Source organism: Meriones unguiculatus, chromosome 10 (assembly GCF_030254825.1).
Source record: "Meriones unguiculatus strain TT.TT164.6M chromosome 10, Bangor_MerUng_6.1, whole genome shotgun sequence".
NCBI classification, from domain to species: Eukaryota; Metazoa; Chordata; class Mammalia; order Rodentia; family Muridae; genus Meriones; species Meriones unguiculatus.
Window position 1 is genome coordinate 101,471,023 of NC_083358.1, and position 25,895 is coordinate 101,496,917.

At 41.8% G+C, this 25,895-nt stretch overlaps 1 protein-coding gene across 3 annotated transcripts in view; it reads right to left on the reverse strand.

Moving 5' to 3' along the window:
• Ptpn22 (protein tyrosine phosphatase non-receptor type 22) overlaps positions 1-25,895 on the reverse strand; it is a 53,065-nt gene that overhangs the window by 17,483 nt on the left and 9,687 nt on the right. For all 3 annotated transcript variants that reach the window (XM_060392946.1, XM_060392947.1, XM_021634212.2), the window contains 12 exons: positions 12,963-13,071; positions 12,649-12,725; positions 12,197-12,292; positions 11,750-11,788; positions 10,619-10,690; positions 10,458-10,517; positions 9,780-9,922; positions 9,175-9,241; positions 6,925-7,002; positions 4,440-4,526; positions 2,880-2,956; positions 1,934-2,748 (listed from right to left, as the gene is read on the reverse strand). In XM_060392946.1, the coding sequence (XP_060248929.1) occupies positions 1,934-2,748; positions 2,880-2,956; positions 4,440-4,526; positions 6,925-7,002; positions 9,175-9,241; positions 9,780-9,922; positions 10,458-10,517; positions 10,619-10,690; positions 11,750-11,788; positions 12,197-12,292; positions 12,649-12,725; positions 12,963-13,071 (1,720 nt within the window). The remainder of the gene's footprint in view (positions 1-1,933; positions 2,749-2,879; positions 2,957-4,439; positions 4,527-6,924; positions 7,003-9,174; positions 9,242-9,779; positions 9,923-10,457; positions 10,518-10,618; positions 10,691-11,749; positions 11,789-12,196; positions 12,293-12,648; positions 12,726-12,962; positions 13,072-25,895) is intronic.

Below are 25,895 nucleotides of genomic sequence, written 5' to 3' on the forward strand. Positions count from 1 at the left end.
TCTAGGGACAGGCTCATAGAAATATGAAGAATTTCTGTAGACCATTTTACATGCTATTATAAGAAACTGCCACCAGATGGCAGACATGTCAATTTGGCTAAAATGTGAAAACAACTTACTTTGTCAATATTATTTTTGGTGTGCTAAGAAGTTTAAAGTATTATAGTTATTTATAAAAATAAAACATCAGATGGTGAGGAGGCTCAGTGGGTAAAGGCACTTGCTACTTCTAAGCCTGACAACCTGAGTTAAATCCCAGAACCCACATGGTAGAAGGAGAAAAATCACTGCTGCAAGTTCTGTGACTTACACACACACACAAACACACAAACAAAAAACCTAAATTTTAATGATCAAACTGTTAAAGAACTAGGTCAAAGAAGGACCTTCTTGGAGCAAGATAAAATATTTTTTGCAACAAATAATTTTCATCTATCAAACTTACTGGAGTTTATCAAGAGTTCAAAGTCATCATTGTTTATACGTAGAGAATTTGAGGCTAGTCTGGGCTACCTGGTACCCTGTCAGGAAAAAAAAAAATAGGAAAAGCAAAACAAAAGCTTGGGGCTGGGGAAACAGCTCAGTGGGTAAGAATGTGTGAGAATGAGCACCTGAGTTCAGAGCCCCAGCAGGCACATGCAAAGCCCAAGTGTTCCTGTAACCCAGCCCCAAGGGCCAGAGACAAGGGCTTGCTAGTCCTCAGCCTGGGAAAAAACAGCAAAAGGGAAGCTCTGAGTTCAGTTGGGACCACATCTCACAGTCAAAAGGTAGAGAGTGATAGAGCAATTCACTTGAGATCTTCATTTGACCTCCACATATGCACCTACACACACACACACACACACACACACACACACACACACACACACACGGAGGGAGGGAGAGAAAGAGAAATTAATCCTAGCAGTTGAGAGTGTGAGGAGGGACCACTGTGAGTTCTAAATCTGCCTCATCTCTGACTTGTAGGCCAGCTTGGGTAGTAAGACCCTATATCAAGAATGAAGGAAAGAAAGAAACATGGGCTGGGGCTAGAACTTGGTGGTAGAGCTCTTTCCTAGCTGGCTGGATTCAAGCCCCATGACTTCAACATGGAGGAAAAGAGAAACTGCATTTAATAGTGTTATAGAGCAACAGTTTCCTGTTCTTTCTAAGTAAATGCTCTCTATGGGTTACCTTGCAATATGTCTAAGAGAATTAAACTTGCTCTCTACGTCCTTCATCCTCTACTTCAAATTATGAGGGCTGGAGATGCCACTTAAACACCTGCCTGACATGCATGTGACACTATGTTCAATCCACTTTACCAAAAAGAAGGAAAAGACAAAAAAAGAATATATTAGAATATAATAGCCTCTAATAGTATGTTCACTATTACTTTCTGACTACTCAGTTAAAACAGTATATTTGATATATAAAAATCTTATAAGAGATAAATATGAAAGTTATATTAAAGATAAATGTCACACAACACTAAACATATTCTCATCTATGCCGCAGAAGTGCAGGAAATCAGGCCCTACCCTTCCCACTCCTACAGGAAAAGAATTCAATGCTTAGCAATGTGTTCATCTCATTACAGGCATGTAAGTGCGTAACAGATACTTCTGGGTGAGGGCGCAGTGCTGTTCATCAGTTTGCCCTCCGCGTTTGGGAAGCTGCTCCTGCGTGTTAAGTTAAATGGTGGGGTTTTGATGTCTGGAAGGAGGACTGGCCTTGTCTGAAGCCTTCCTGATGGCGAAGGTGGGTCCCCATGTCTGGCTGCCTCCACTGTTGTCTTAAATTCAGTACATTATTAGAACACGTCTAGAACTTATTTATTGAGGAGAAAAAGGAACAAGAAAAAAGAAGCAGAGGAAGAGAAGGGTCAGGGAGAGAAGAAACCAAAATATTTCATGGAAACCAGGCAATGTCCGAAACGCTATACAAACTTTACCTTCTGTAGCTGTCTCTTGGTTTAACGGTGGGGAAAGACTGGTCAGAGGGCTTGCAGTTAAAGAATCATGCGCGTTGCAATAAGAAAAGGGAGTCGTAGAAGAGGCTGGCAACAGAGCACAAGGGAAAGTGGCTCCATCCTGCTTCTCAGGCAGATCAAAAGACATCTTAGAATCAGCACTATTTGGAGGTGATGATGGAAAATAAGGATCTTCTACCAAAGACATCCAAGAATGCACTCTAAGCGCGCCGGGGCCGTCAGAGGCGTCATAGGCTGGGTGCTCGGAGGCACAAGGCAGTGAATAATTCAGTTCTTCTGAAGAAACGTGGGCCGCACTTGGCGCCTGCAGCCCCATGAGACAAGGCTCATGCAGCTGAGATTCCAAACGTGAAGAACCGTCTTCTATGTCCAACTCGTTTGTTTTTCTCTGGTGAATCAGTTCAAAAGGGGTTGATTTGGTCCGTATCACTGGCCGCCTCGAATCGGGACACCCACCTGCTGTGTTAATAATGGGTGGAGCACTAGGGCAGGACCCAAACAAAATGGAACCCAAATCCAAACTTTGATACTTCTGAAGGGGTTCCCCCATTACTGGAGATGCCTTTGCCTGCCCGTTCCTGGTTATGACAGCCTTCTTGTTACACCCACAGTTTAGCTCCAGAAGGTCTAAGGGACTTGACTTCGCCGAGCTCAAAACCAACCCTTCCTTGGCACTGATCTCACAAGTCCTAAAGCTGAAGGAAGGAGCATCTGCGCTCGCCTCTTCGGCCCTTTGCTTGCCCTGTTGGGTTGTCATTTTTGCATCTTTCATTGCGCTGAAACAAAAAGAGAGCACGATGACACCGTACCAAAAAGAGGCTTCTCCCGGTAGCACAGTGAAGCAGAACATGAGATTTCCCCCCTTAGGTACAGTAAGTCAACGTTTAGATAAGCGAAATTTACTCACTTTATTGTTAAATCCGAAGGACAAGAGTCAGCTTGTACTGTGAGATTTTGTTCAGGAATTGAAAACTCTGCTTCAATCTTCAAGAGAAATGTCAGAGTTTTGTTTGTTGTTTTTTAGCGAAACAATGTCAAGGAAATTATTTAATATTTGGAAGAGTAGAAATTAATATAACACACACACACACACACTCACAAGGCACAGGGACCACCCTAGAAAAGGGGACACAGAGATCAGGGAGAACTGGACTGAAACAATGTATTCACGTGATTCAGGAAATCAAACAGCAGTCTTGCCTGTTACAGGACTTCTATAAAACCAGGCCAGTCAACATTCAGACATGGATGGGGGGGCCCTACCCCCCCATTACTGATTTGCTGTAGACAGTTGACGGCTTCTGGGGAAGGGAAAGTCAGGCTTTGTCTATTACAAGGGTGTAGCCCCTGGTAGGTCAACCTTACTTGAGTATAAGAGCAGCACAAATTAGAGTTGGTGGGTTAGTTTTTTTAATAAAAGAGATGTTAGGAAGGGGTGGATAGAAGGGTGGTAGTTCTGGGAAGAATTAGGGGAAAAAATAAGGGTAAGAATGATCAAACTATATTATAATAAAGAATAAAAACATCTTAAGTATAAAGAAACATGTTTATTTAGCTTCTTTGAGTTAATATAAATGATATATTTGTTTAAAAAAGAAAGATCCCACCAGGCTAATCAACAGACAATTTTAACTAGATAAACACAATAAATCCAAGAGGTTTATTTTACTATAAAATACAATGACTGTAGTTAATAATGATGTATTATTGTATTTTAAAACTTCAAAGCATATAGGTCTTAAATTTAAGTATGTTAATTATAATGATTTAGTCATTCTATAATGTATATACATTAAAACACTTTGTGTGTCATAAATATATTCCATTTCTTTTATGGTTTTTCAAGGGTCTCTCTGTGTAGCCTTAGCTGTTCTGGAACTTGTTCTGTAGACTAGGCTGGACTCGAATTCACAATGTATTTAATTTTGTTTTGTTTCATTTTTTGTTCTTTGAGACAAGGTCTCACTGTGTAGCTCCGGCTAGCCTGGAACTCGCCAAGCTGGCCTCCAAATTCATAGAGATCTTCCTGGCTCTGCTTCTGGGATTAAAGGCATGTGTCGCCACACTTGGCTCAATTTTTATTTAGCAGTTTTTAAAAACAAAATTTTTTTATGAGATCTATGCTATAAAGACAGATGGAACCTAGAAAAGTACTCATCTAGGAGTTTATAAACTTAATCTCTTCTAACTTGCTGAAAATTGTCTAAAACTTGGGATTGAAACACATGCTTTGCCCTAATTAAGTCGCTTCTAAAATTAGCTGAAAAGTGTATGCAATAAGCTAATCAAAATGTGAATTTTTCAAGCTAAACTACCCAAAATTAACTTGTCCTCCACAGGAGATTTTGTCATAGCCCTATGCAAGCCTGACTTTCCAATTCAGTTGTGCTTACACATAAGCCCTACAAATAATCTGAGATCCTTTTGCCAAAAACACATAAAGAAGAACATGTGATTTAAAAATTACCTTTCTTCCAGAGTGATTATCAAAGATAATATCCATATGCCTCTTAAATAGTTCTAACACGGCGCTGTAGACCAATTCGTATTGCTCCTGGAGAGTATCCCGAGCCCGGCAAAGGAAGAAGATGAGAACATCAGGTGACTACAGAGGCCTATTTCAGAATGAGAACATCCGCCAACCTATGTTACTAAACTCAGAGAAAGTGCCTCACGTTCGCTGGCCCTTTGCAGAATTGTATATACTTGTAGGCTACGAAAAATGCTTATTTTACATAACTCTAGCGAGCATTCGTGGATTTTATGCTATGCTTCTTTCATATTTAACTTCTTTTTTGGGGGGAGGGTTGAGACAGGGTTTCTCTCTGCGTAACCCATGTCTGTTTTCTTTGCTAGCATTTTTTAATGTATATCTTATCCTAGGTGTATTCTGAGTAAATAACCTTCATTTATGAAAAAAAAAAAAACCAATCAGGTAATAGCTGGTATATGAATGATAGCTCCAATATGTATCCTCTAACTTCACCACTGCCCTATGAAGTAGGAAGGCTCTTAGACCTGTTTACAGTCAGTTTGTCCAAGGCCATTCAGAAGTAATTACTGTCATGTGGCTTACAAACTAAATCTTCTAACTTAGTTTAGTGGATTTAGATAGAGTTGCTGAAATTCTGTCCTAGTAAAGATAGCAAGGGAAAGTAAACCACTGAATAAAGCCTTGAAATCTGTGGTTACAAAAGGGCTCAATGTGGAGAAATGAGACCTCTACTTTTACCGTATACTACAAGATTTATGGCTTTTTAATACTTGATTGGGCCTTTCTGTTTCCTGAGGCACTTCCTCTGACACTTTGGACAACCCCGTACAAACAAGCGAAGGACGTTTTCAACGCTGTTTTAAGCAAGAGAACAATGTAGCAGCTGAATCACCTAGTACTGTCATGGAATACTATAATTTTTTTAAGAAGGAAAAAGCCTCTGTGCTTCACTTCTATAGTCCCAGCACCCCAGAAGCTGAAGGAGAAGGCTGACTGCAAGCTCAAAGCCAGGCTGCTCCTCAGTGGTGAATTCTAAGCCAGACGGATGTATGAGGTAAGACCCAGAGAGAGAGAGAGAGAGAGAGAGAGATTGAGGGAAGGAGAGAAGGGGAGATGGGGAAGGAGAAAGGGAGAGGAAGTGGGAAAGGGAGAGGGAGAAGAAAAGGAAAGAGTGGCAGAGATAAAGACAGAGACAGAGACTGAATAAGAATGGAATCAACCAGAAAGCATCATCTGGTTAGATTGCCATTTTGTAGTGTCGGAAGATCAACTACAACTGTTAGAATTTGACTAGCCCTTAACAATGCTGAAATATGAACATTTCTCCAGTTACCTTCAAACTCCTAAAGCTATGCCAGTCAGAGATGGGAATCTTGTGAAATGGGGTATGTCTATTAATTTAACAGTACAGTTCACATAACAAGACCGCAGGCTTCCTGGTGTGTCTGTATATTTATGTGCCTTGCCTTCCTTTCAAACCAGCTAAGGCTTTCATTTCATATAGAATGCAGAAAACACCTACAGACAACACAATGAAAATTATTTTTCCACAACCGATTCATTAAAAACCTGTGTGAGCCAAACAGATACTTTTGAATTAATAGCTCTTTAGGTTTTCCCTTCATTCACAACCTGAACATTAAAATATCTAACCTGCCACTGTGAACTACTTGTAAAGGACTTGAAGCAGTCCATGATCTTTCTACTTAAATATAATTCAAAAAATAAAATAAGCAAAAATGCCTTACACATAATATCAATAAAATGTGAATGAATGAATGGATAAATGTTAAGTTCTACCTTAAAGATGTATAGAGGTATAACTTTGAAGGAAGTTATTGGTGTGTAAAAATGTGTGAAATTAATTCCATGGGCAATGAGAGATCTGGGCTTAGAAGAAAAGGGAAGAATATTCCTATGAACACGAATGGGCAATCTAGAGTGGAGTCAAAGGTCATAGAACTTAATAAAGGCTCGTTGTAGTTATGTTTTTAAAGTGTGCCTATAGACAGGGAACCATAGGCAAATGGCAACAGAACAATCTCTATATGATCAGCACATGCTTGTTCTGATTTCATTTTCCATTGCTTCCTAACACAGAAAGGACATCTTGAAGTACAAATGACAAGTCCCTGATTTTCAGGGCTTCAGGGGTAGATCTGTAACAAATCTACAAAATTTCAAGTTAAGTTAGCCTTAAGTTAGCCGGTTCTTTCTAATAAGCCAATTCTTTAAATTTTTCAATTTCCTTTGTAAGCAGACGGTAAAATATGAGGAATGAAAATGATCTGACCCAAGACAAGGGCTACAGGAAAGCATTGGGTATGCAGAGTTAGAGAAAAACTCACAGTGAATTAGTCTCAGCCCTGTACCCTCAGCAGCTTTTGGATGTCTCACTATAAATAGACACGTGGCAAGACTCGGGCGTTCACTCTCGTCCATTCACCACAGCCCATACCTGAGTTTGAACTAGCGAAGGCCTCTGTGTCCGCATTTCCTGGATCAAATTAAAAACACTGAAGTTCTCAGGAATTATCTGTCAAATCAAAGAGAAAAATATTTATTTTTATTCTTTGCTAACAAGTCTTGCCACTTTCTCATAGTCTCGTACTTCTATGACACCCACTCTTCTAATCTAGAATAATAGCAAGAAAAGAAAGTTTCTCTCTCCCTCTTTCCCTCCCTCTCTGTACTTCTTTCTTTCTGACAGGGTTTCATATAGGCCAAGCTGGTCTTAAACTTGCTATGTAGCCAAGGATACCCTTCAATTTCCTCCACCTTCCAAATGCTAGGATGTAGGCATGTGCCACCGTACCCATTTCCCAGGCTTACACAATTTAGACAGATCCAGCATAAAGCTTGGTGCCTTGTTACCCAACCACCCTACCAACTGGACTGTATGCCTAGCTCTAAGAAGGCACTACAAAGCATGTGTTTTTATTTTATGCGTGTGACTGTTTGCAGACATAAGCACCATGTGGATGCCTGGTACCCACAAAGGGCAGAAGAGGCCACTGGGTCCCTCAGACCTGGAGGGACTGCTGATTGTGAACTGACATGTGCTTGCTAGGAACCAAACTTTTGCAAGAGCTGCAAGTTCTCTTCCCTCTGAGCCATATCTTCAGCACCAAGAATGCAACCAATTCAGTTTCTTATACTTTTCACCGTGATTTAGAGCAGTAGATCTCAGCCTTCTTAATGCTCTGATCCTTTAATACAGTTTCTCATGATGCGCTGGCCCCAACCGTAATTTTGTTGTTGTTGTTGTTGCTACTTCATAGCTATAATTTTGCTGTTGTTACGAATTATAACATAAATATCTTGTGTTTTCCAATGGTCTAAGGCAACCACTGTGAAAGGGTCGACCCTTTCAGGTCAAAGGATCTCAATTCAGGTTGAGAACTGCTGATTGAGAAGCTGGTGTACCTAGGAAAGACTGACTGATGTAACTCAGAACAATTGTACACGGGTGATCAAATGTTTCATACCACGAAGCTGAGAAAAGCCCATATTTTAAACTTCCTATTTCCTAACAGACATAAAAACTGATCTCAGGGGACTGGAGAGAGGCTCAGCCGTAAGGAGCACTGGCTCCCTAGCACCTACTTGATAAGTTCACTGTCTGTAACTACAGTTCCAAGGGATCCGATGCCCTCTTTTGGCCTTTGTAGGCATCAGGCACACACAAGGCACACACACACACACACACACACACACACACACACACACACGTAGGTAAAATACCTATACACATAAAATGTTTAAGTTTTTTTAAAAAATTGGCTAAGTGTGGTGACACAGGGGCAGCACTTGGGAAGCAGAAGTAGGTAGTGGCAGTTTGAGGCCAGCCTGGTCTACAGAGCGAGTTCAAGGACAGCCAGAAAAGTCCTGTCTCAAAAAAATACATGTATTTCTAAAGCTAGAGAGATAACTCAGTCGATAAAGGGCATGCCACACAAGCACAGGAACCTGAGCTCAGATGCCCAGCACCCACATAGAAGCCCGGCGTGTCTGAAATTCCAGGGCTCAGGGAGACAAGTGGATACTTGGAGCTCACTGGCTGGCCAGCCTACCCAAGTCAAGACTCAGTAAAGACCCTGTCTCAAGAAAATAAGATAGCAAACAACTGAAAGAGACCCCAATATGAATCTCTGTCCTCCATATGCACAGCCACACACATCCACGCTACACATACATATATGCACACACACACACTGATTTCCAGACAACAGTACAAAGCCTGATTGTGGTGAGTTGAATCCATCTGCTAAAGCAGTTTGGATAAAGGAAGGAAAATTGTGCAGTTCAGGGCAGTAGTTCTCAAACTTTGGCATTTCTCAGAATCACCCAAAGAGGTCGTTGGCTCACACCTTCTAAATTTTCTAGATTAATCAGTGAGTCAGGAGTCCATAATTTACATTTCTAACACATTCTCAGATAATGTTGGTCAAACAGAATCATAGTTTGTCCTATTGAGGATCAAACATAGGGCCTCCTGTCACAAGATAAGGACACTATTATTGAGCTACCCCCCTTCTCCTGGGGCCTGAAACTTTTTAGGTTTCACCGACTTTGAAACTAATTTAATCAAATGACAGAGTAGACTTACAAGTGACTCACTCTGTAAGAAAAGATGAGTTGTGAAGATGTTCTGCAAAGCGGAAATGCATGCAGTAAGAAAACAGGAAGTGCTTGCTGGGAAACTCACCCCATCTTTCAGCAACATCCATGTATAATCAATAGCGCAGATGACACCTGTCCTTCCACAGCCGGCACTGAAACAGAAGATTACAGTAGCACGTGGACTTGTCGGAGGAGATAACTGACCATGGTTGGAAATTTCCATAACAGATTTGAAGGGGGAGAACATGGAACTTTTCAAATCCTGCCGCATCCCCGAACGTGTGTGCCCTGCCACAGTGGCCTTCAGACAGGAACTGGCAGGGTTCTCAGAGCCGCTATTCATAAGTAACTTAAGGAAATCTTAGACCCAGCAAATGTCTCAGTGGACAACAGCTCTTGCTGCATTTACCTAATGACCTGAGTTCAATCCCCAGAACCGCATGGTGGAAGGAGACAACCAACTCCCCAAAGCTTCTTTGCATCTCCACATGTAGGCTGTGACACAAGCACATGGGTGCACATACGTGCATACACACCTACACATGCAATTTTCTTAAAAATGAATTTAAAGCATCGGTTGAATTATACACTAGATGGCTTCCGCTGCTGAATTTTTTTTCTTTGAATTGCATCCCCACCAGAGCCTCGTTCTGTGTGTTCTCGGAAGAACGTCCACTCACAGCGTCTTACCTGCAGTGAACACAAACAGGAGCACAGTGGTCTTCTTGGTAACAACGTATATCCCAGATGAGCTCCAGGATGGGGTCTACAGACGAAGGCACATCATGATCTGGCCAGTTCTTATAATGAAACTGGTAAATAATGCGAATCTCCTATTAAAAAAAAATAGCCAGAATAAGAAGAGATGCCACTCATTCCACCAAAAGGTTAATCTGATTGAGTTCCATCTATAACGTTTTTCCTTGCGATTTACCCTGCTTTCTTCTAACATCGCTCTTGAGCCTTATGAAAGTAATCAAAAGGAATATGGGGATGTTTTCTATTGTCTTATCCCTAACAACCCACCCACATAGGAAACAGAGATGAAGACTGTCTAAAACAAACCTTCCTCAAAGTGGTGTGTCCCAAATGTGTCCCAAACATGTCAGTATATTGAATCCCCTTGCTTTTAGTGAGGAAGAGTAGAGTCTAAGGCATCAGGTTGGTCCATGGTGTCTACTGCCTCGATTCATACTACAATATCAACTCTATGTGTTCCACAGCATGAAACAGATCGCATATAAAGACTTGCTCAAGACACCCAAGGCTGTAATCTCCCCACAACTATATCCCAGCCTGAGCCACCCACGCGTGTACTGGTCCCATCCCAGGAGGCTCTCGACTTTATCACCCCTGTTCTATACTTACACTGTTGAACTTGGCTTTCAGAGTCCTGATCCTATAATCAGATTTCTTTTTCTCAGCTTCCTAAGGAGAAGATTAAATCATTAGCAATTTCAAAGGCATGCTTTTCAAAAAGTAGAACTTGGAGGCTTTGCTTAGCCATGGTGGAAACACATCATACTTACACAGGATATAGAAAAGGGGCCAAACTGCAGCGGCGTCTCTCCTAGCTCAGCCCAATAGCGCTCACACTTTTTCTGTTGCATAAAACAGAAGGTAACGGTTTCTCTCCACATAGTCTAATGTCTCCTGCAAAATGAAACTCACTCCCTCATTCAGAAGCAGCTCTGTGTCATTCATCTTAGGTTACGCACAGCTAACTCCCTTGGACTTCAGCTCCAGCAACATAAGAAATCTCCAAAGGATAAAAGACAGACATTAAAGCATGTCTGAATGACAGACCTCCTAGGAGTCTGAAAAAGTAGAAAGTGATTGTTGACCTATTTTCAGCATCTTAAATCGTTCACTCAAACAGCTGCACCAGTTACGTGCCAGATTCCTTTGACTGAAGTTAGAATTCCCCACTCAGAATGGCAACAGCAGATTAGAACAGCAATGCCAGCCACATGCCTAGCTTTAAATCTTCTAATACCACGTTTAAAAATTAAAATAGGTGAAATCTGCTTTAGCCCCAATATACCAAAATATTGAACATGTTATCGGTGTACAAGAATAGCACATATTTGGTTGCCTTGTTATTTAATAAATATTAAAATCCTATGTATATTTTATATGTATCCCATAAGTAGAATATTAAATTTTCATTAGAAATATTTTCATTTGTAGTAAATTAAATTTTTATTTGAAAAGTTTCATATTCCCCAAAACAGAGTTTTCAATAGCAGAAGTGAAAATTTTTAGTGTTAAACCAATTGAAATAAAACTATTGAGTCCTTCCACCATGCAGCCCATGGGAAGTACTTAGAGCTACGTGTGGTCGCGCACGCTGCTTTGGGCGGCACGGGCTGAGCTTCTGACGGGCAGTTAAAGCGTCTGGTTGTCAGAAAGGAAATGGCACTCTCTTACCCCTTCCTTTCTTAACTTTAGAGCATAGGAGCTGCTGGAGAAATGGCTAGAACTGGTCCTTGAAGGTGAACCCTTAGGGATTGTGTGATATCCCCAAACAGAAAACTAGAAAAATGGTGTGGTTTTTCCCAGGCACACTTAAGGAGAGTCCTGCCACCGCTGTCCCCACCGCCACCACCTCCACTTGTTTTCTCTACCTTTGGGTTAACCAGTACTAGAGAGCAACTCACCTTTCCCATTTCAAACTCCATACACGCCATGACAATGACCTGTAGACATGAAACAAAAGTGTGAACATCCGCAGAGTTAGAGAGGACAGTCCTGCATGGGTCGAGTCAGAGAGCCAGAGGTATTAAGCATTTTTTTTCTGTTGGCTTTGCCTTTTAACCCAAAAAGAAACCCTAATGACTTATAAGCCGGTCTCACTCTTCCCTCTTTCTGTCCCCACTTCCCCGTTCTCTAGTCAGCTTTGTAAACTCTTGCTACCAAGAGAGCCTGTCAAGGTGTCGACTTTCATTTCCTCGAACAAGCACATTGTAAAATTGATAAAAGATACCCGAACTCTGCAGTTTCATCAAGCCATAAGAAAAGCGCTGCTTTTAACAGCCGGGAAGCCCTACTCACACCCTGGCATCATGCCCCTTCTCCTAAAGTACCAGAAGCAGTTCTGCTCTCACCAAGACACGGTATTCCCAGATCATCCTCCAGAAGTCCAGGACAGTTGTAGACAAAGGACCCTGGGTGGCAATATAAGCCCTGGGTCCATAGACACCCTAAAGGGGAACAGAAATCACATCAGGTAGCCAGGCGTGTTGGGACATAAATGTAATCCCAGCACTCGGGGAGGCAAATTCTCAGTTTGAAACCAGCCTAGCCTACAAAGCAAGTCCAGGACAGCCAAGGCTACACTGAGAAACCCAGTATGGAAAAACCAAAGAGAGAGAGAGAGAGAGAGAGAGAGAGAGAGAGAGAGAGAGAGAGAGAGAGAGAGAAAGAAAGAAAGAAAGAAAGAAAGAAAAAGAAAAAATAGAAATCACACGAGGCGACTACAGACAGCACCCTCTTCTCCCTGTCCCCTCTTTTGGGAGCTCAGAGAAATCTGGACTGTTTTTCCTTCCCCTCCATCTACCTTAATGAAGTTGGCATTGATAAAAGTGGAATCGTCATCAGAAGTTATCAGAGACAGCTCTACCAGGCTGTGATCATCTGGAACAAAGAGAAAGGTGTGGTGTCACTGAGAAGTGTTTCCTAGAGGTTTAGGTCATGTCTCAAGAATAGTGCTTGTTACAAGTGTCTGACAAGTGAACAAGTAATTGAATGAATAAATGTTCTTTCCTATTAATAAATAGTATAATTAGTCAGGATTAGGAACTTGGTTAAAAAGGGAGGGAGGATGGTTAAAATTGAAAGCAAGTACAGTTCACATAAAAAAATGGAACTTACAGGGCAAAATATCCTTGTATCTGTTTTTCTTGATATTCTTGGGCCTCTGAGCCACAGCTGTAGTATATGTTTTGTCTGCCTTGTACTTGGCAGATTGCCTTTTCAGCTTCTGTAACGAAATTCCAAGAATAAGTTTTGGTTTTCTTTTCTTTTTTCCCTAAGAAAGACGTAAGAAGCTTAGGAAAATAGCTCACTTGGTAAAATAAGTACTCCTTCCAAGCAGGAGGACCCGAGTTTGATTCTCAGAACCCACACAAAAGCCATGTGTGTTCTGGGGATGGTGAAATGTGCATTTGGAAGGCAGAGGCAGACTGGTCTACACAGTGAGTTCCATGCCAGCCAAGGAAACAGAAAGACCCTTTCTCAAACAATGAACAAAAATTAAAAGTAAAAAGGCCAAGTGTAGTAGCTCAGATTTGCAGTGCCAGTGCTGAGGAGTTAGAGGCAGGTGGATTCCTGGAGCTCACTGACCAGCCCCAGATCCCAGGGAGAGACCTTGCCTCACAAAACAAACAGATGATTCTTAAGAAAAGACATCCGAGGTTGCCCGATAGCCTCCATAAATTTGCATGTACAACCAAACACACGTGTGCACCACATACACGAATATGCACATGTGAATGTGTGAATGCATGTGCCTTCACACGCAGGCAGGCACATGCACACAAGGAAGGAGGTAAGAAGCTATCCACTTTTCAAACTTTCTACCCTCACCCTTTTAGCATCCTCTGGGGCTTCTTTGAGGACAGGAAATAATGCTGGCATAGTTCAGTGACTTTGGAGAAGTGGAGAACACACTGCAGCTGAGTCACAGGCAGTAAAACCTAGATCTGAAACTGCTAAATAGTCAAAAAACCAAATAACTTCTAAAGTGAGCTCTGTGCTCCACCCGTGGAACAGATACCAAGAGCATGATTTACTTTCTTTAATGGGTCTATTCAGTGTCAACAGGAAAATTACTAAATTCCATTCATCTCTATTTTTACTTCAGATCACTTTTTTTCTAAGTAGAAATGGAGCTTAAGTTAAATATACTCTTTAAAACTGTCAAATTTCAGAAATTTCAGTTCCAAATCATTTTTATGTGACTCAAACCTTAAGCCTACCATTCCAGCAAGTAATAATCTAAACAGAATCATATTCTTTAGGTATAATATGTTCTGAGACAGGCAGTGACAATTGTAATGTGATTGGACAAGAGTCCTTAGAATGGTGAAATAATTCCTTAAAATTATTCCCATTTTTTGTTTGTTTGCTTGTTTGTTTTAGCGTTACACTATAGACCCAAATGTGAGGTCAGAAATGATAAGATCTGATCATTTTTCTTGGCTACTTGTCCAGAATTAATGCAGTCCAACAAACCAATAGCACGGCGAGGGAGACAAAAAGAAGTGATGGTAATATAAAATTTTGATCCAACAAATTATCCAAATTCATCATGAGGCTTCAAAATTGGCTCAGAGGGTCAGGTGTGGTGATCCACATCTTTAATCGAGCACTCAGGAGGCAGAACAGGTAGGCCTTCATGAGTTTGAGGCCAGCTCAGTCCACATACTCAGTTCTAGATGAGCCAGGGCTACATAGCAAGACTCTGGTTGTTGTTGGTTTTTTTTTTTTGGTTTTTTTTTTTTTTAAATAATAATTTGTAATTGTCTCAGGGGAATTTGGTGACCAAGTCAGTCTTCAGGGAGAATGGGAGAAAGTGGCTAAGAATTCAGACTACCACTATCACTATTCCACTATATGGAATTTAATTAAAGTATTATTTTCCAGCCAGGTGCGGTGGCCCACGCCTGTAATCCCAGCACTCTGGGAGGCAGAGGCAGGCAGATCTCTGAGTTCAAAGCTAGCCTGGTCTACAGAGGGAGTTCCAGGTGAGTTTTGGCTACAGAGAGAAACCCTGTCTCAAAAGATTTTTAATAAGTAATATTTAAAAAAAAAGGTAACATTTAGTTATTATGACAACCCACTCTATCAAAATATAAACTCTTCCTAGTCAAGAATTGAACTAGAACAGCCAGTCTGCACTGTTTTTTTTGGCAGCTCCACAAGTACCAGTATGTATTTCTCCAGTGACTATTCTCTTTATTTCTAGGTTTGGTAAGACACAGGAAGCCTACTGAATCCAGACCAGGAACACTGAAAAGTCTTGAATCCTGGTTTTGTACCATGGTTTGAATGCCTATGATTCCAGAGCTGGACTTGGCAAGAGAGCCTCAGACACTAAGGTGGCTATGCTAATGGACGAGCTTGGGAATTTAATTCAGAACAGGACACAGACACCTCGAACACCATAAAATATTTGTGGTGGGCTGGTGAGGTGGATAGGCAGGTAAAGGCAGCCACGGGCAAGCTTGATGCCTGAACCTAACCTCGGATTCTGTGTGACAGAAGGAGAGAAATTGTCATCTTACCGCCACACACCTGTTCCTCCCCCAAATAAGTACAATTTTAAAACTTTAAAAGCTACTTCCCCTGAAGTTCCACCCACTTCCCCCCGTCTCTGCTCTTACCCTCCTTCAGAATGATTGGCTTTTAGGTTGCTCTAAGTTCTATGACTGTTGACAAGTGTCCCCCAGCAATCCTTCCTAGCAGTTTCCAGAGTCCGCACATCATCTTGGTTGTACTAATTTTTTTTTCCTTTCTTGTACTTTGCCTTGCTTGTGGAATGCTTCTGGAGGAGAAGGTCATGGGCAAAGCCTGGGGGTTTGCTGGGTTTGATTTTTGAAAGAACTCTTTGGGTGAAATGCCACAGATAAAGATTATGCATTCAGGTAATACGTGCTTGTTTGGTCTTCACTGTAACCTTCAGAGTGGAGCTTTCTGTTGCTGCTCCTGGAGTCATGTGACTGATGACAGAGGATACTCAGCTAAACATACAGGAAATACCTACACAACTTTTAACTTAGGAAGTGTGGAAAAACTTTAATTTTTTCCCCTGACGTCTACCTGTGGTCAGACCACCCTCAAATCCTCCTTTCACGTCTTCTTCTCTTCCTGCTAACCTCAAAGCTCCCAGACTCTAGCAGAGAATGTAACAGAAAAAAACAAAAACAAAACAAAACAAAACAAAAAAACCTTGATAAAGTACAGCAGAAACAAGGGAATTCTGAAGCAAAAAGCAAAGGGTAGAGGGTAAAAAGCAGGACGACTAGGGGTTTGGAGGTTTGGGAAGAAAGAATAGGTCAGAGAGTCAAGGTGTTTCTCTGCCAGACACAAAGCAGGGCTCGTTAGTCCTCCAAAGAGGCACTGTCAGGAATAACTGATGGAAAAGCCCCTGGGAGATTAAGCTATCAGTCTCTGCAGGGTGAACTAGGGTGGGAGATGTGAGCGAGCAGACTCGGCATGCTTGCAGTGGTCCCTTGTGTCTGTAGACTCGAGTCCATGTTCTCTCAAGAAACCAGAACAGAATGGAGATCTTGCTCACAGAGCCAACGAGCGAAGACACGTCTTATGCAGGTTCTTCTCAAGTGCCAGTAAATAAATTAATTCACTTCCAAAAGGGAACAAACAAAGTAAAACAGAAATCACAAGACTGTAGTAGCTTTGGCCTGAAACAGGATGCTACAGTACAAGACAGAAGACGCTGAACTCTTTCAACCCACAACTCCTTTCACTTGGGAGTTTTAATGTGATTCAAGATATACAGGCATAAAAAGTAGGCGTATAATCAAATACGGACAATCAATGAAAATTTCATCTTTTTAAATCCGTTGATATATACCAAGGTTGAGTAGTTCTCAACCTTCCTAACGCTGTGACTCTAATACAGTTCCTCTTGTTGTGGTGACCCCCCCCCAACCATAAAATCATTTTTGTTGCTATTTCAGAACTGTAATTTTGCTACTGTTATGAAACATAATGTAAATATCTGTGCTTTTGATGGTCTTCCGTGAGCCCCATGAAATGATCATTCAATCCTCCAAAGGGATCATGACCCACAGGTTGAGAACCACTGATGTGTGTGTGTGTGTGTGTGTGTGTGTGTGTATACAGTGCTGCTATTTATGTATTCATAAATAGTCCTTTTACTTATCACTGTTAAAATCTGAATCTTATAGTTATGGCTTTGTTTTTAGAGAAGTCTTCATTACCGGTGAAACTATAAAGGAATTTAAAATGTGACAACCATAAAATTCAGGATATAGAATCACCTCTAGTTTAAGGGAAAAGGTTATTTTCTGGTAGGACCTAAAGGTCTGACTTATGTAGTATTTTTTTAAAAACTAAGTAGTGCTTATATGTGTGTATATATAAATAAACAGCTCCTTTTAAATTATTTACACACTTTTAGTTTTGTCCTTTTGATAGGTAAAAGTATGAGAATAATAAAGCATATACTTTTTTGTATTTTTGTAAAAATAAAATTCTTTATTTTGAAGAGATTGTTGACTAGTGGTTCATATCCATCCGTTTGCTCAGCTGTTAGCACCTGTCTCATCACCAGGAGCCTTTCTAAACTACTGCCTTCACCACAAAGCTCCTTGAGCGTTCCCACTTCAGAGTTATTCTCCTGCAATTTCACTTTTCTAGCAAAAACATCATGAAAAGGCTATATTGGCAAGCTTTCTTACTGTCTGAAGGCACCTTATTAACCACTTTCTCTGAGTAATTTGTCTGTACCTCCCAGGTCATAATCCGCATCATCTCCAACAGGTCAATCAGACCTATCGGTGCAGAATGAAGGAGGTCTTGCATATCGTTTGCAATTTTTAATAAAGCCAACATAAATCAGATGAAGCTAATGACCACTGGTTGTCTTGCTATTGGCATGAGCCTTAGGCACACTCTGCCTTTTTTTTTTTTTTTTTTTTTGGCCATCTGACACATTCTGTCCTGGATAAGATCCGTGCTGTGGAAGCTAGATGGTTTCTCCCCTGAATTTTCTAAATGCAGCTTCATCATTCTGCAGAGCAGCAAGACTCGCTTCAAACACAGGGCCCTCGAGGCCATCAGATGTGTTTGCTTCCTTGAGTCCTTGTGACAAGTGCTTTCCAGTTCCGCTGTTGCACACAGTTGATGCTGTCACATCATTCCCATCATTGGGTCACTTTCTTCTTGGGTCCCTTTCTTTTTTTTTTTTTTCAATGCAGTTTATTCAGGAACATTGAACAATCCTCGGACCCCGGGGAAAGCCAGCCCACAGCTTAAATAGCCTCTGGGTAGCCAACCCAGGCGTGCCACGGGGGCAATGCGGATAGGTCCACATACATGGAAGCAAGCCAGATCCTCGGCCTTAGCCAAATGTGGAGTTGTTCGTGACAGAGAGCACTCACCATCGGGAAGGTGGAAGGCGGAAACCAGCTCCATCTTTAAGGCATAGCATTCCGCAGCTCTCTACAGTTCCCCCTTTTTGTTTTAGACGCATCAGGCAAGAGTAGAGGTCTGATCTCTGATATTAGAAATAAATTGGGACTTTGTACAGATGTTCATTTAGGTGTCATCCACCCAAAGAGCATCAGACCCGTCCCATACCTTTTTCTCAGAGGCGTTGGGTCCCTTTCTAATGCCTTTTGTGAGACGCTTGTTCTCGCCAACCACCATGGTGCTACTCAGAGAGCAAAGTGCATCCTAATATTTGTTAAGGATGAGAGTGAGCACTGTCATGCTAGTGGAACGGAGGCACTGCTTTAATTCTACACTAAGGATTAAGTCTGGGGCAGCAACATGGCTCAGTGGGAAAAGGCACCTATTGCCAGCCTTCACAACCTGAGTTTGATTCCTGGGACCTACATGGTAAAAGGAGAGAATCCACTTCTGAAAGTTTTCCTCTGTCTGCCACCTGCTCACAGCACACTACACTACACACACACACACACACACACACACACACACACACGTAAAGATTTAAAGCTTGGCTGAATATTTGATACTGCAGGATATAAAGTATCTTCAATGTTTTAAGAGTTGAGCAATATTTTGATTTTATGATAGCAGATCTGAAGGTTGGAGAGATGGCTCAGAGGTTAAGAGCACTGGCTGTTCTTCCAAAGGTCCTGAGTTCAGTTCCCAGCAACCACATGGTGGCTTACAACCATCTATAATGAGGACTGGTACCCTTTTCTGGCATGCAGGCGTACACACAGGCAGATATTATATATATCTTTATAATATTATATATATATTTATATATATATAATATTTGGCTAAGGCCGAGGCAGATATTATATATATATACATACATGCATACATACATAAATCTTTTTTAAAAAAAGCAGATCTGAGAAAGCCACTTCTTACGAATATGCAGTACAAAAATGGTAGAAGCATGTTGAGGGTTCTATCAGAAAATTTCAGAAATTCTACCCTAATCTCAAATAAAACTTCATTTACTTAATGGTCTTAATGAATCTCAAACAGCAACTCAAACCTTAAAAATCACAATTTTTAAAATCCCATATTTTAACATGATGTACAATCCAAAGATGTGCTAATGAACACTCGTGCCGGGATAATGGTGGAAGGCACTAAGTCATTGTTTTCCATAGTTAACCATCATGTTTCTAAGAACCAAAACTGTGTGCATACAATTAAAAAATAATTGTAGCTGGGAGTGGTGGCACACGCCTGTGATCCCAGCACTCTGGAGTCAGAGGCCGGTAGATCTCTGTGAGTTCAAGGCCAACCTGGTCTACAAAGTGAGTCCCCAGGACAGCCAGGGATACACAGAGAAACCCTGTCTTGAAATACCAAAAAAAAAAAAAAAAAAAAAAAATGCACACACAAATGAAATGTACGTACAAATGAGATGTGATTCATTTGGTTTTAGTCAAATCCAAGCAGAGGAGTTTCAGGCAGTGTTTGGTGCTGCTGTATGGCTGCTCTGGCAGGCTAAGTGTGAACCAAGCATGTATGTGTTCCGAATCGAGGCCCCAAAGAAAGTGGCACCAGGCAACACTGCTACGTACTTGAATTTGAATCAGATTTTGGCTGTTTGGCATTGGGAATCCTAGTCTTGTCAATTTTTTTCATAACCTGGTTCATTTACATGAGCCACAATTTTCAAGAAGCTAGTATATAAAAGGCATAACAGAAGTTATGGAGAGGAAAAAAAAAATGGTCCTCTACTAAGGGGAGAATGGAACCAAAGTCTGACTGTCTCCAGAGCTGTACAAGGTTCCTTCTTGACGCCTTGTGAATACAGATGGTTTGCCGAGCTAGTCCAAGAAAGCATGAATGCAGTGGAACCAGGAGTGTAGACCTCTGCAGCTCGCGGGCAGGACTATAAACAGGGCACAGAGGCTAGCCGGAGCAGATACACCGTCATCTGTAGCAAGGCAGGCCAGGGTCTTCCGTAGCACTGGCTAAGGAAGGAGCTGGGTAGCCAGCAGCTAAACTGGAGCAAATAACCAAGAAGTTTAAATGAGGTATGAAATATGAGGAAATGCCAATAATGTATCAAAACTATCCTGAAAAATAACTGAAAACATGGGACCTGATGGTCTCAAGCAAAATGCTGGAGATGGATTTAGGAGAAACCGGCTTCAGAGGTAAATATGTTTATTCTGGTGGTAGAAAAATAAAATAGGTCTTGCACCTTAATAAATATAGCATTTACTTCAATAAAGGCATATTGGTATGTTCAAGTGACAAGCTCATCCTTACGAATTGTTTTAACACAACAAATGTCTGAGCACTTGCTATGCAGGGATGCTGTGCTCATAACCAGTTGCTTAGTATCATGACTGCAAAAACATAGAACCAAGATGTTTCCTGGTTTGTCTATGACAGAGAAAATCTACAGAAGCTATGACAATGCCAGCCACACTTTAGTAATATTAGCACTTGAATCCAGCCATTAGAAATGGATTTTTTATTAGAACTCAATGGATCTTTCATTTTTAATAAATATTTCTTCATATTTAATAACTGCAATATTCCTATTTTCTATTAAAAAAATACCTCACCCCCAGGAAATAAAGTTCACTTTCTCTTTTTCAAATGGTATTCAACAGTTTTAGGGATTGTTTTTTTAACTAAAATAAAAATAACTTTAAAATAAAAATTAATACATATGACAAAAGCTTGGAGTATGTGAAGAATGACAAGGCTGGGGATGTAGCTGAAGGCCTGAGTAGCAGAGCCTTGGCCTAATAGAGCCAAAGCCCTGGATCTGACAATCTGTGTATAACAGAGATAGAATCTCAGCCAGGCCAGGAGGCACAAGCCTGTAATCCAGCTACTTGTGGGGTTGAGACAGAAGGATTGCATCTGTCTAAGCAACTTAGTGATATCATGTCTCAAAATTTAAAAAAAGAACTTAAGAAGGAAAAAAGCCAGGAAGGAAAGAAGGAAAGAAGAAAGGAAGGAAGGAAGGAAGGAGAGGGGAGGAAAGGAAAGGAAAAGGTGAACTAGGGCAAAAGCAGTAATAAAGCCACATTTTGAGACCAGCAGAGCTGAAACGGGTGGTACCAGCTGTGTCGGCTAGTTTTTGTCAGGTTAATACAGGCTAACATCTTCTGGGGAGAGGGAACGCTAACTGAGGAAACCCTCCCATCAGGTCGACCTGTGGGCAGGTCTGAAGGGCGTTTTCTTGGTGAATGATGGATGTGGAAGGGTCCAGTACACTGTGCACTGTGGCTCCTGGGCAGGTCCTGGGTAGGCCAAAAGGACAACAGGGTGAGCAGTGTCCTCCCTGGCCTCTGTTCCCCTTCCTGCCTCGACTTCCTGACCTGCCTTCCCTGAATGATGACCGCGACCCACAAGTTTAATCTACATAAGCCCTTTCCTCCCCAAGTCGGTTTTGGTGAGTGTTTTATTAGGGAGGCAGGAAAGCAAACAAAAACACCCAGTGACTACTTGACAACCTTCAGTATTTACATTTACAATGAAGATCATTTATGGAACCTTGACAGAATTTACAACAGTAACTAGAAAGAAACTAAGCTGCAGCTGCAGGCCACAAAATTAATCAGCTTTTCAAATAAGTCACAGACATTTGACACAATTTCATCTCCGTACAGTTTAAAAGCAGAGTTTAAAAGTGCCATTTAGTGAAACAAGTAAAACCAGGCAGAAAAACCAAAGCGTATTCAAATAATGCTGTCTTTTCTCTTTTGTGGGGGGAGGCAGGGAGGTTCAAGGTATTATTGTTATTAGGAAGAACACCCAGGGGGTCTCTGTGTATTTGGCACGTGTGTGTGTGTGTGTGTGTGTGTGTGTGTGTGTGTGTATCCAGTCAGGGTCTCACATAGACCAGCTGAGGATAAGCTTGAACTCCTGATCCTCTACCTCCCAAGTGCTTCAAATGCAGGCATACACCACCAAGCCTGTTTTGTGGGGCCCCGGGGATTAATCCAGAGCTTCCTGCATGCTATGCAGTCACTGGACTACCTGAGCCACATCTACAGCCCAACAATCTTATTTCCTCATCGATGGGGTACATATATCAGTGCCTGTTTCTATTACTAACTGTGAAGATGATGCTTATATCTAAAGCATTCATTGTATATATATGTTATATTTTAAATTTTCAAAAGTTTAAAGCACTAAGGCCGGTGAATCACTTGGAGGCAGAGCTGACGAGCAGCAAGGGCACAGGTTACGATATTAACTAGTGCGTTGTTTGAACTTTTAGTTTTATGACTGTGTGCTGTGTGCTGGGGAGTTGAACTTAGGGCCTCAAGTGTGCCAGGGGGGCACTCTGTTGCCAAGCCGACGGCTGAACTGTGAATCTTTAAATTTTCTAAATTACATTCGTGTGCTTGTTTAGTCAGTAGGAGGTAGGGCATGTGTGCCACGGCACATGCATGGAGGTCAGAGGGCAACTTACGGGAGTCAGGTCTCTCCTACCATGTGGATTCCAGGGATCCAACTTAGGCCATCGGATTGGGTAACAAGTGCCTCTACCTACTGAACCATCTTGCCAGCCCAGAACTGTATGTCTTTCAGCAAACTGTTTTATTGTCTATGCCTCACATTGACTATATGTTAAACATTGTACAAAGTATGGAGGGTACCAATACGACAAGAACAGAATATGAACTGAACGTTGCCTTTGTGAAGTTTCAATTTGATAAGAAAGCAGTGATCATGCTAATACGCTACAAACGGAAATTGTGGTAAGGGCTATAAAAAAGTATAGATCATACTAACAAGTATTTATCACAGATGCTTTGATCTATTCAGGTGGGTTGAGAAGGCTCCTTGGGGCTGGAGAGATGGCTCAGCAGTTTAAGAGCACTAGCCATTCTTCCAGAGGATCCCAGTTTGATTCCCAGCACCACGGCAGCTGACAACCATCTGTTAACTCTAGTTATAGGGGACCCAACATTGTATTCTGGCCTCCATGGGAACCAGACATGCACCTGGTATAGAAATACACATGTAGACAAAACACTCGTACATTTAAAATAATATTTTAAAAGAAAGGAAAAAAGGAAGTGTCTCACGGCTGAGGACATAGCTCAGTGGTAGAGCATTCGCTTGGCTATGTGCCAGACTCTGGGTTCAAGCTCCACCATCAGGAGAGAAGGAGAAAGAGGAGAGAGGAGAGGATAGCAAAAAGCTAGGACATGACTACCAGATTTAGACAGAAACAACCATTAAATGCTAGCCAGGATAAGAGGACCACAAGGCATGGCTAAGGCTAGAGAAAGCAAACAGCACACATAGAAAACAGCATTGGCGTTAGGAAAAGACACAGGCAGCATGGCACTTATCTGCTGCCACAGCAGGTCTGCCAAATCAATTACCAAGGCTGCACTCTTACAAGGTTACCCAAGCAAAGCCGAAGCTGGAACTGAGAGTCAGAGATATTGCAGTACAGAAAGATACGTCACGCCTGACGGCCTGAGTTCAAGCCCTAGGAACCACACGGTGGAAGAAAACTCACTCCTTCAAGTTGTTCTCTTATTTTCATACTCTTGCTATAATACATGGATGTGTGTGAACACACACAGAGACACACATGCAAACACCGACAGAAACACACACAGAGAGACACACACATTGTTTTGCATTTTTTAATGTAAAAAGAAAGAATGTTGCAGGACATTTGATCCCACTGTGAACCCCAAAATTGTGAACTGTAAAACCCTGTTTCTTTGGTGTGGTTGAGCCCTATCACATACCTTTAATCCAAAAACTTTTTATTATAAACAGGTGATCATGGTGTGGTTCACCAGCCCTTGCACACACCTTTAATTCAGAGCTCTCTGTACACAGGATTTAATAAAGTTAACCCTAGATTAAGAGGCAGAACAAGACACCAGCTGACAGGGATTAAAGAGTAGGAGAGACTTTGAGTTGAGGAATATTTAAGTTAAGACAGAGTGGAGAACAGGAAAGAGCTTTTAGCTTGAGCTCTGGCTTTTGCTTAGGCTCCAGCTCCTCAGCTCCCTGGCTTTTTAGGCTTTGAGCTAGCAAGACTCTGGCCTTGGGCTTTTTGGCCTTTTCCTCCTGGGCTGTCATTTGAGGTAGTGAGCTTTTGGGGTCTTTTCTATCTGGATCTGGGCTGAGAAGGAAGGTCAGCTGGGTGCTTTCTCTGCATCTCTGAGCTAGCAAGTTTTCACCCTAGCATCTGGCTCCTGAGTCTTCACTGGTAAAATAGAACAGTTGGGATTTTCATTCTTTTTTTTAAACAATAAAAGAAGGGTCTGGAAAGATGGCTCAGTAGATGGCTCCCTTGCTGCTTCTGTTGAGAACCCAGGTACCGTTCTCAGCACCCACACAGAGGCTCACAACCCCCTGTAACTCCAGCTCCAAGGGATTCAGCTTCCTCTTCTGGACTCCATAGGCACTGGGCAGGCACAAAATGCATATAAAAGACTCAACAACAAAAGAGAAGTGGGGACTGAAATCTGAGCTAAGGAACTAGGTTTTGTGTTTTGGACTGTTTTGGTTTTTTTTTTTTTTTCTGTAGGAGGGCAGTTATCACACAGGAAATTGACACATAAGTATAAATGCCATTTGACAATTGCTACAAAGGCAGTTAGCAGCAGCTTTGTATCAGAACCAGTTCTGAAATCTCATAGACAAGCCCTGAGAAAACACCAAAAACGTAAGGTGGACGGACATGGCAGTAGCCAGACGGAAAAGCTTCTCACTGAACAGCAGCATCTCCCTGGGCGGAGCTGGGAATCTGGCCCCACTTCCCCACAACCCCTGTCCCCAAAGCTACATCTGGTGTCTCAGCTGAACCTTTAGGTGGGGCCGAGGGTGAAACGCTTGTTTTTCCACTGGAGGACATGAGTCAGTGAACTGTGAGGTTCCATTTAATCACCGCCCCAAAACAAGGTTTTATTAAAAAAAAAAAAAAATCAGGAGCTAGAAGAGCAAAGAAATGAGTCCTCTAAAGCCAGGATGGTGATGTACCCTTCAGTGGGGTGGGGTGAGGTGTGTGGAGAGGCCTGCTGCAGAAGGGACAGCTGGGGTTCTTTTGGAGTTTGACAGTTCCGTATTTCTTGATCTAAGTGGCGACTACACTGGCAAGGGGTTCCTTTAAAACTGTATTCACACATTTTGTGTCGTTTTCTAAATATATACCATAGTTCATAACCACAAGTAGTTAACAAACACAAGCTACAAAAAATTCTTAAACTGAGAAAAACACGACCAGTTATTAAAATGCCAGGTAGGGGCCGGGCATAGTGGTGCACACCTTTCATCTCAGCACTCAGGAGGCAAAGGTAGGTGGATCTCTGGGAGTTCAAAGCTTGCCTGGCCTACATAGTGAGTTCTAGGACATCTAGGGCTATGTAGTGAAACCTTGTCTGAGAGAACTAACCAAAGAAAAGGCTGGAAATGGAGAAAGCAGTCAAGAGGCGGCTGCCTCAGTTTGGTGAGAGATTACAATGACCTCTAAAAGAGGTTAAATATTAGAGATATAGTCTGCTCAGTTTTGAGAAACACAACCAAAATAAGACAAAGCTGGCACTGCCTCTCAGCTCACTTTCCCCTCCATATCTTGACAAATTGGCTCAAGAACACAGT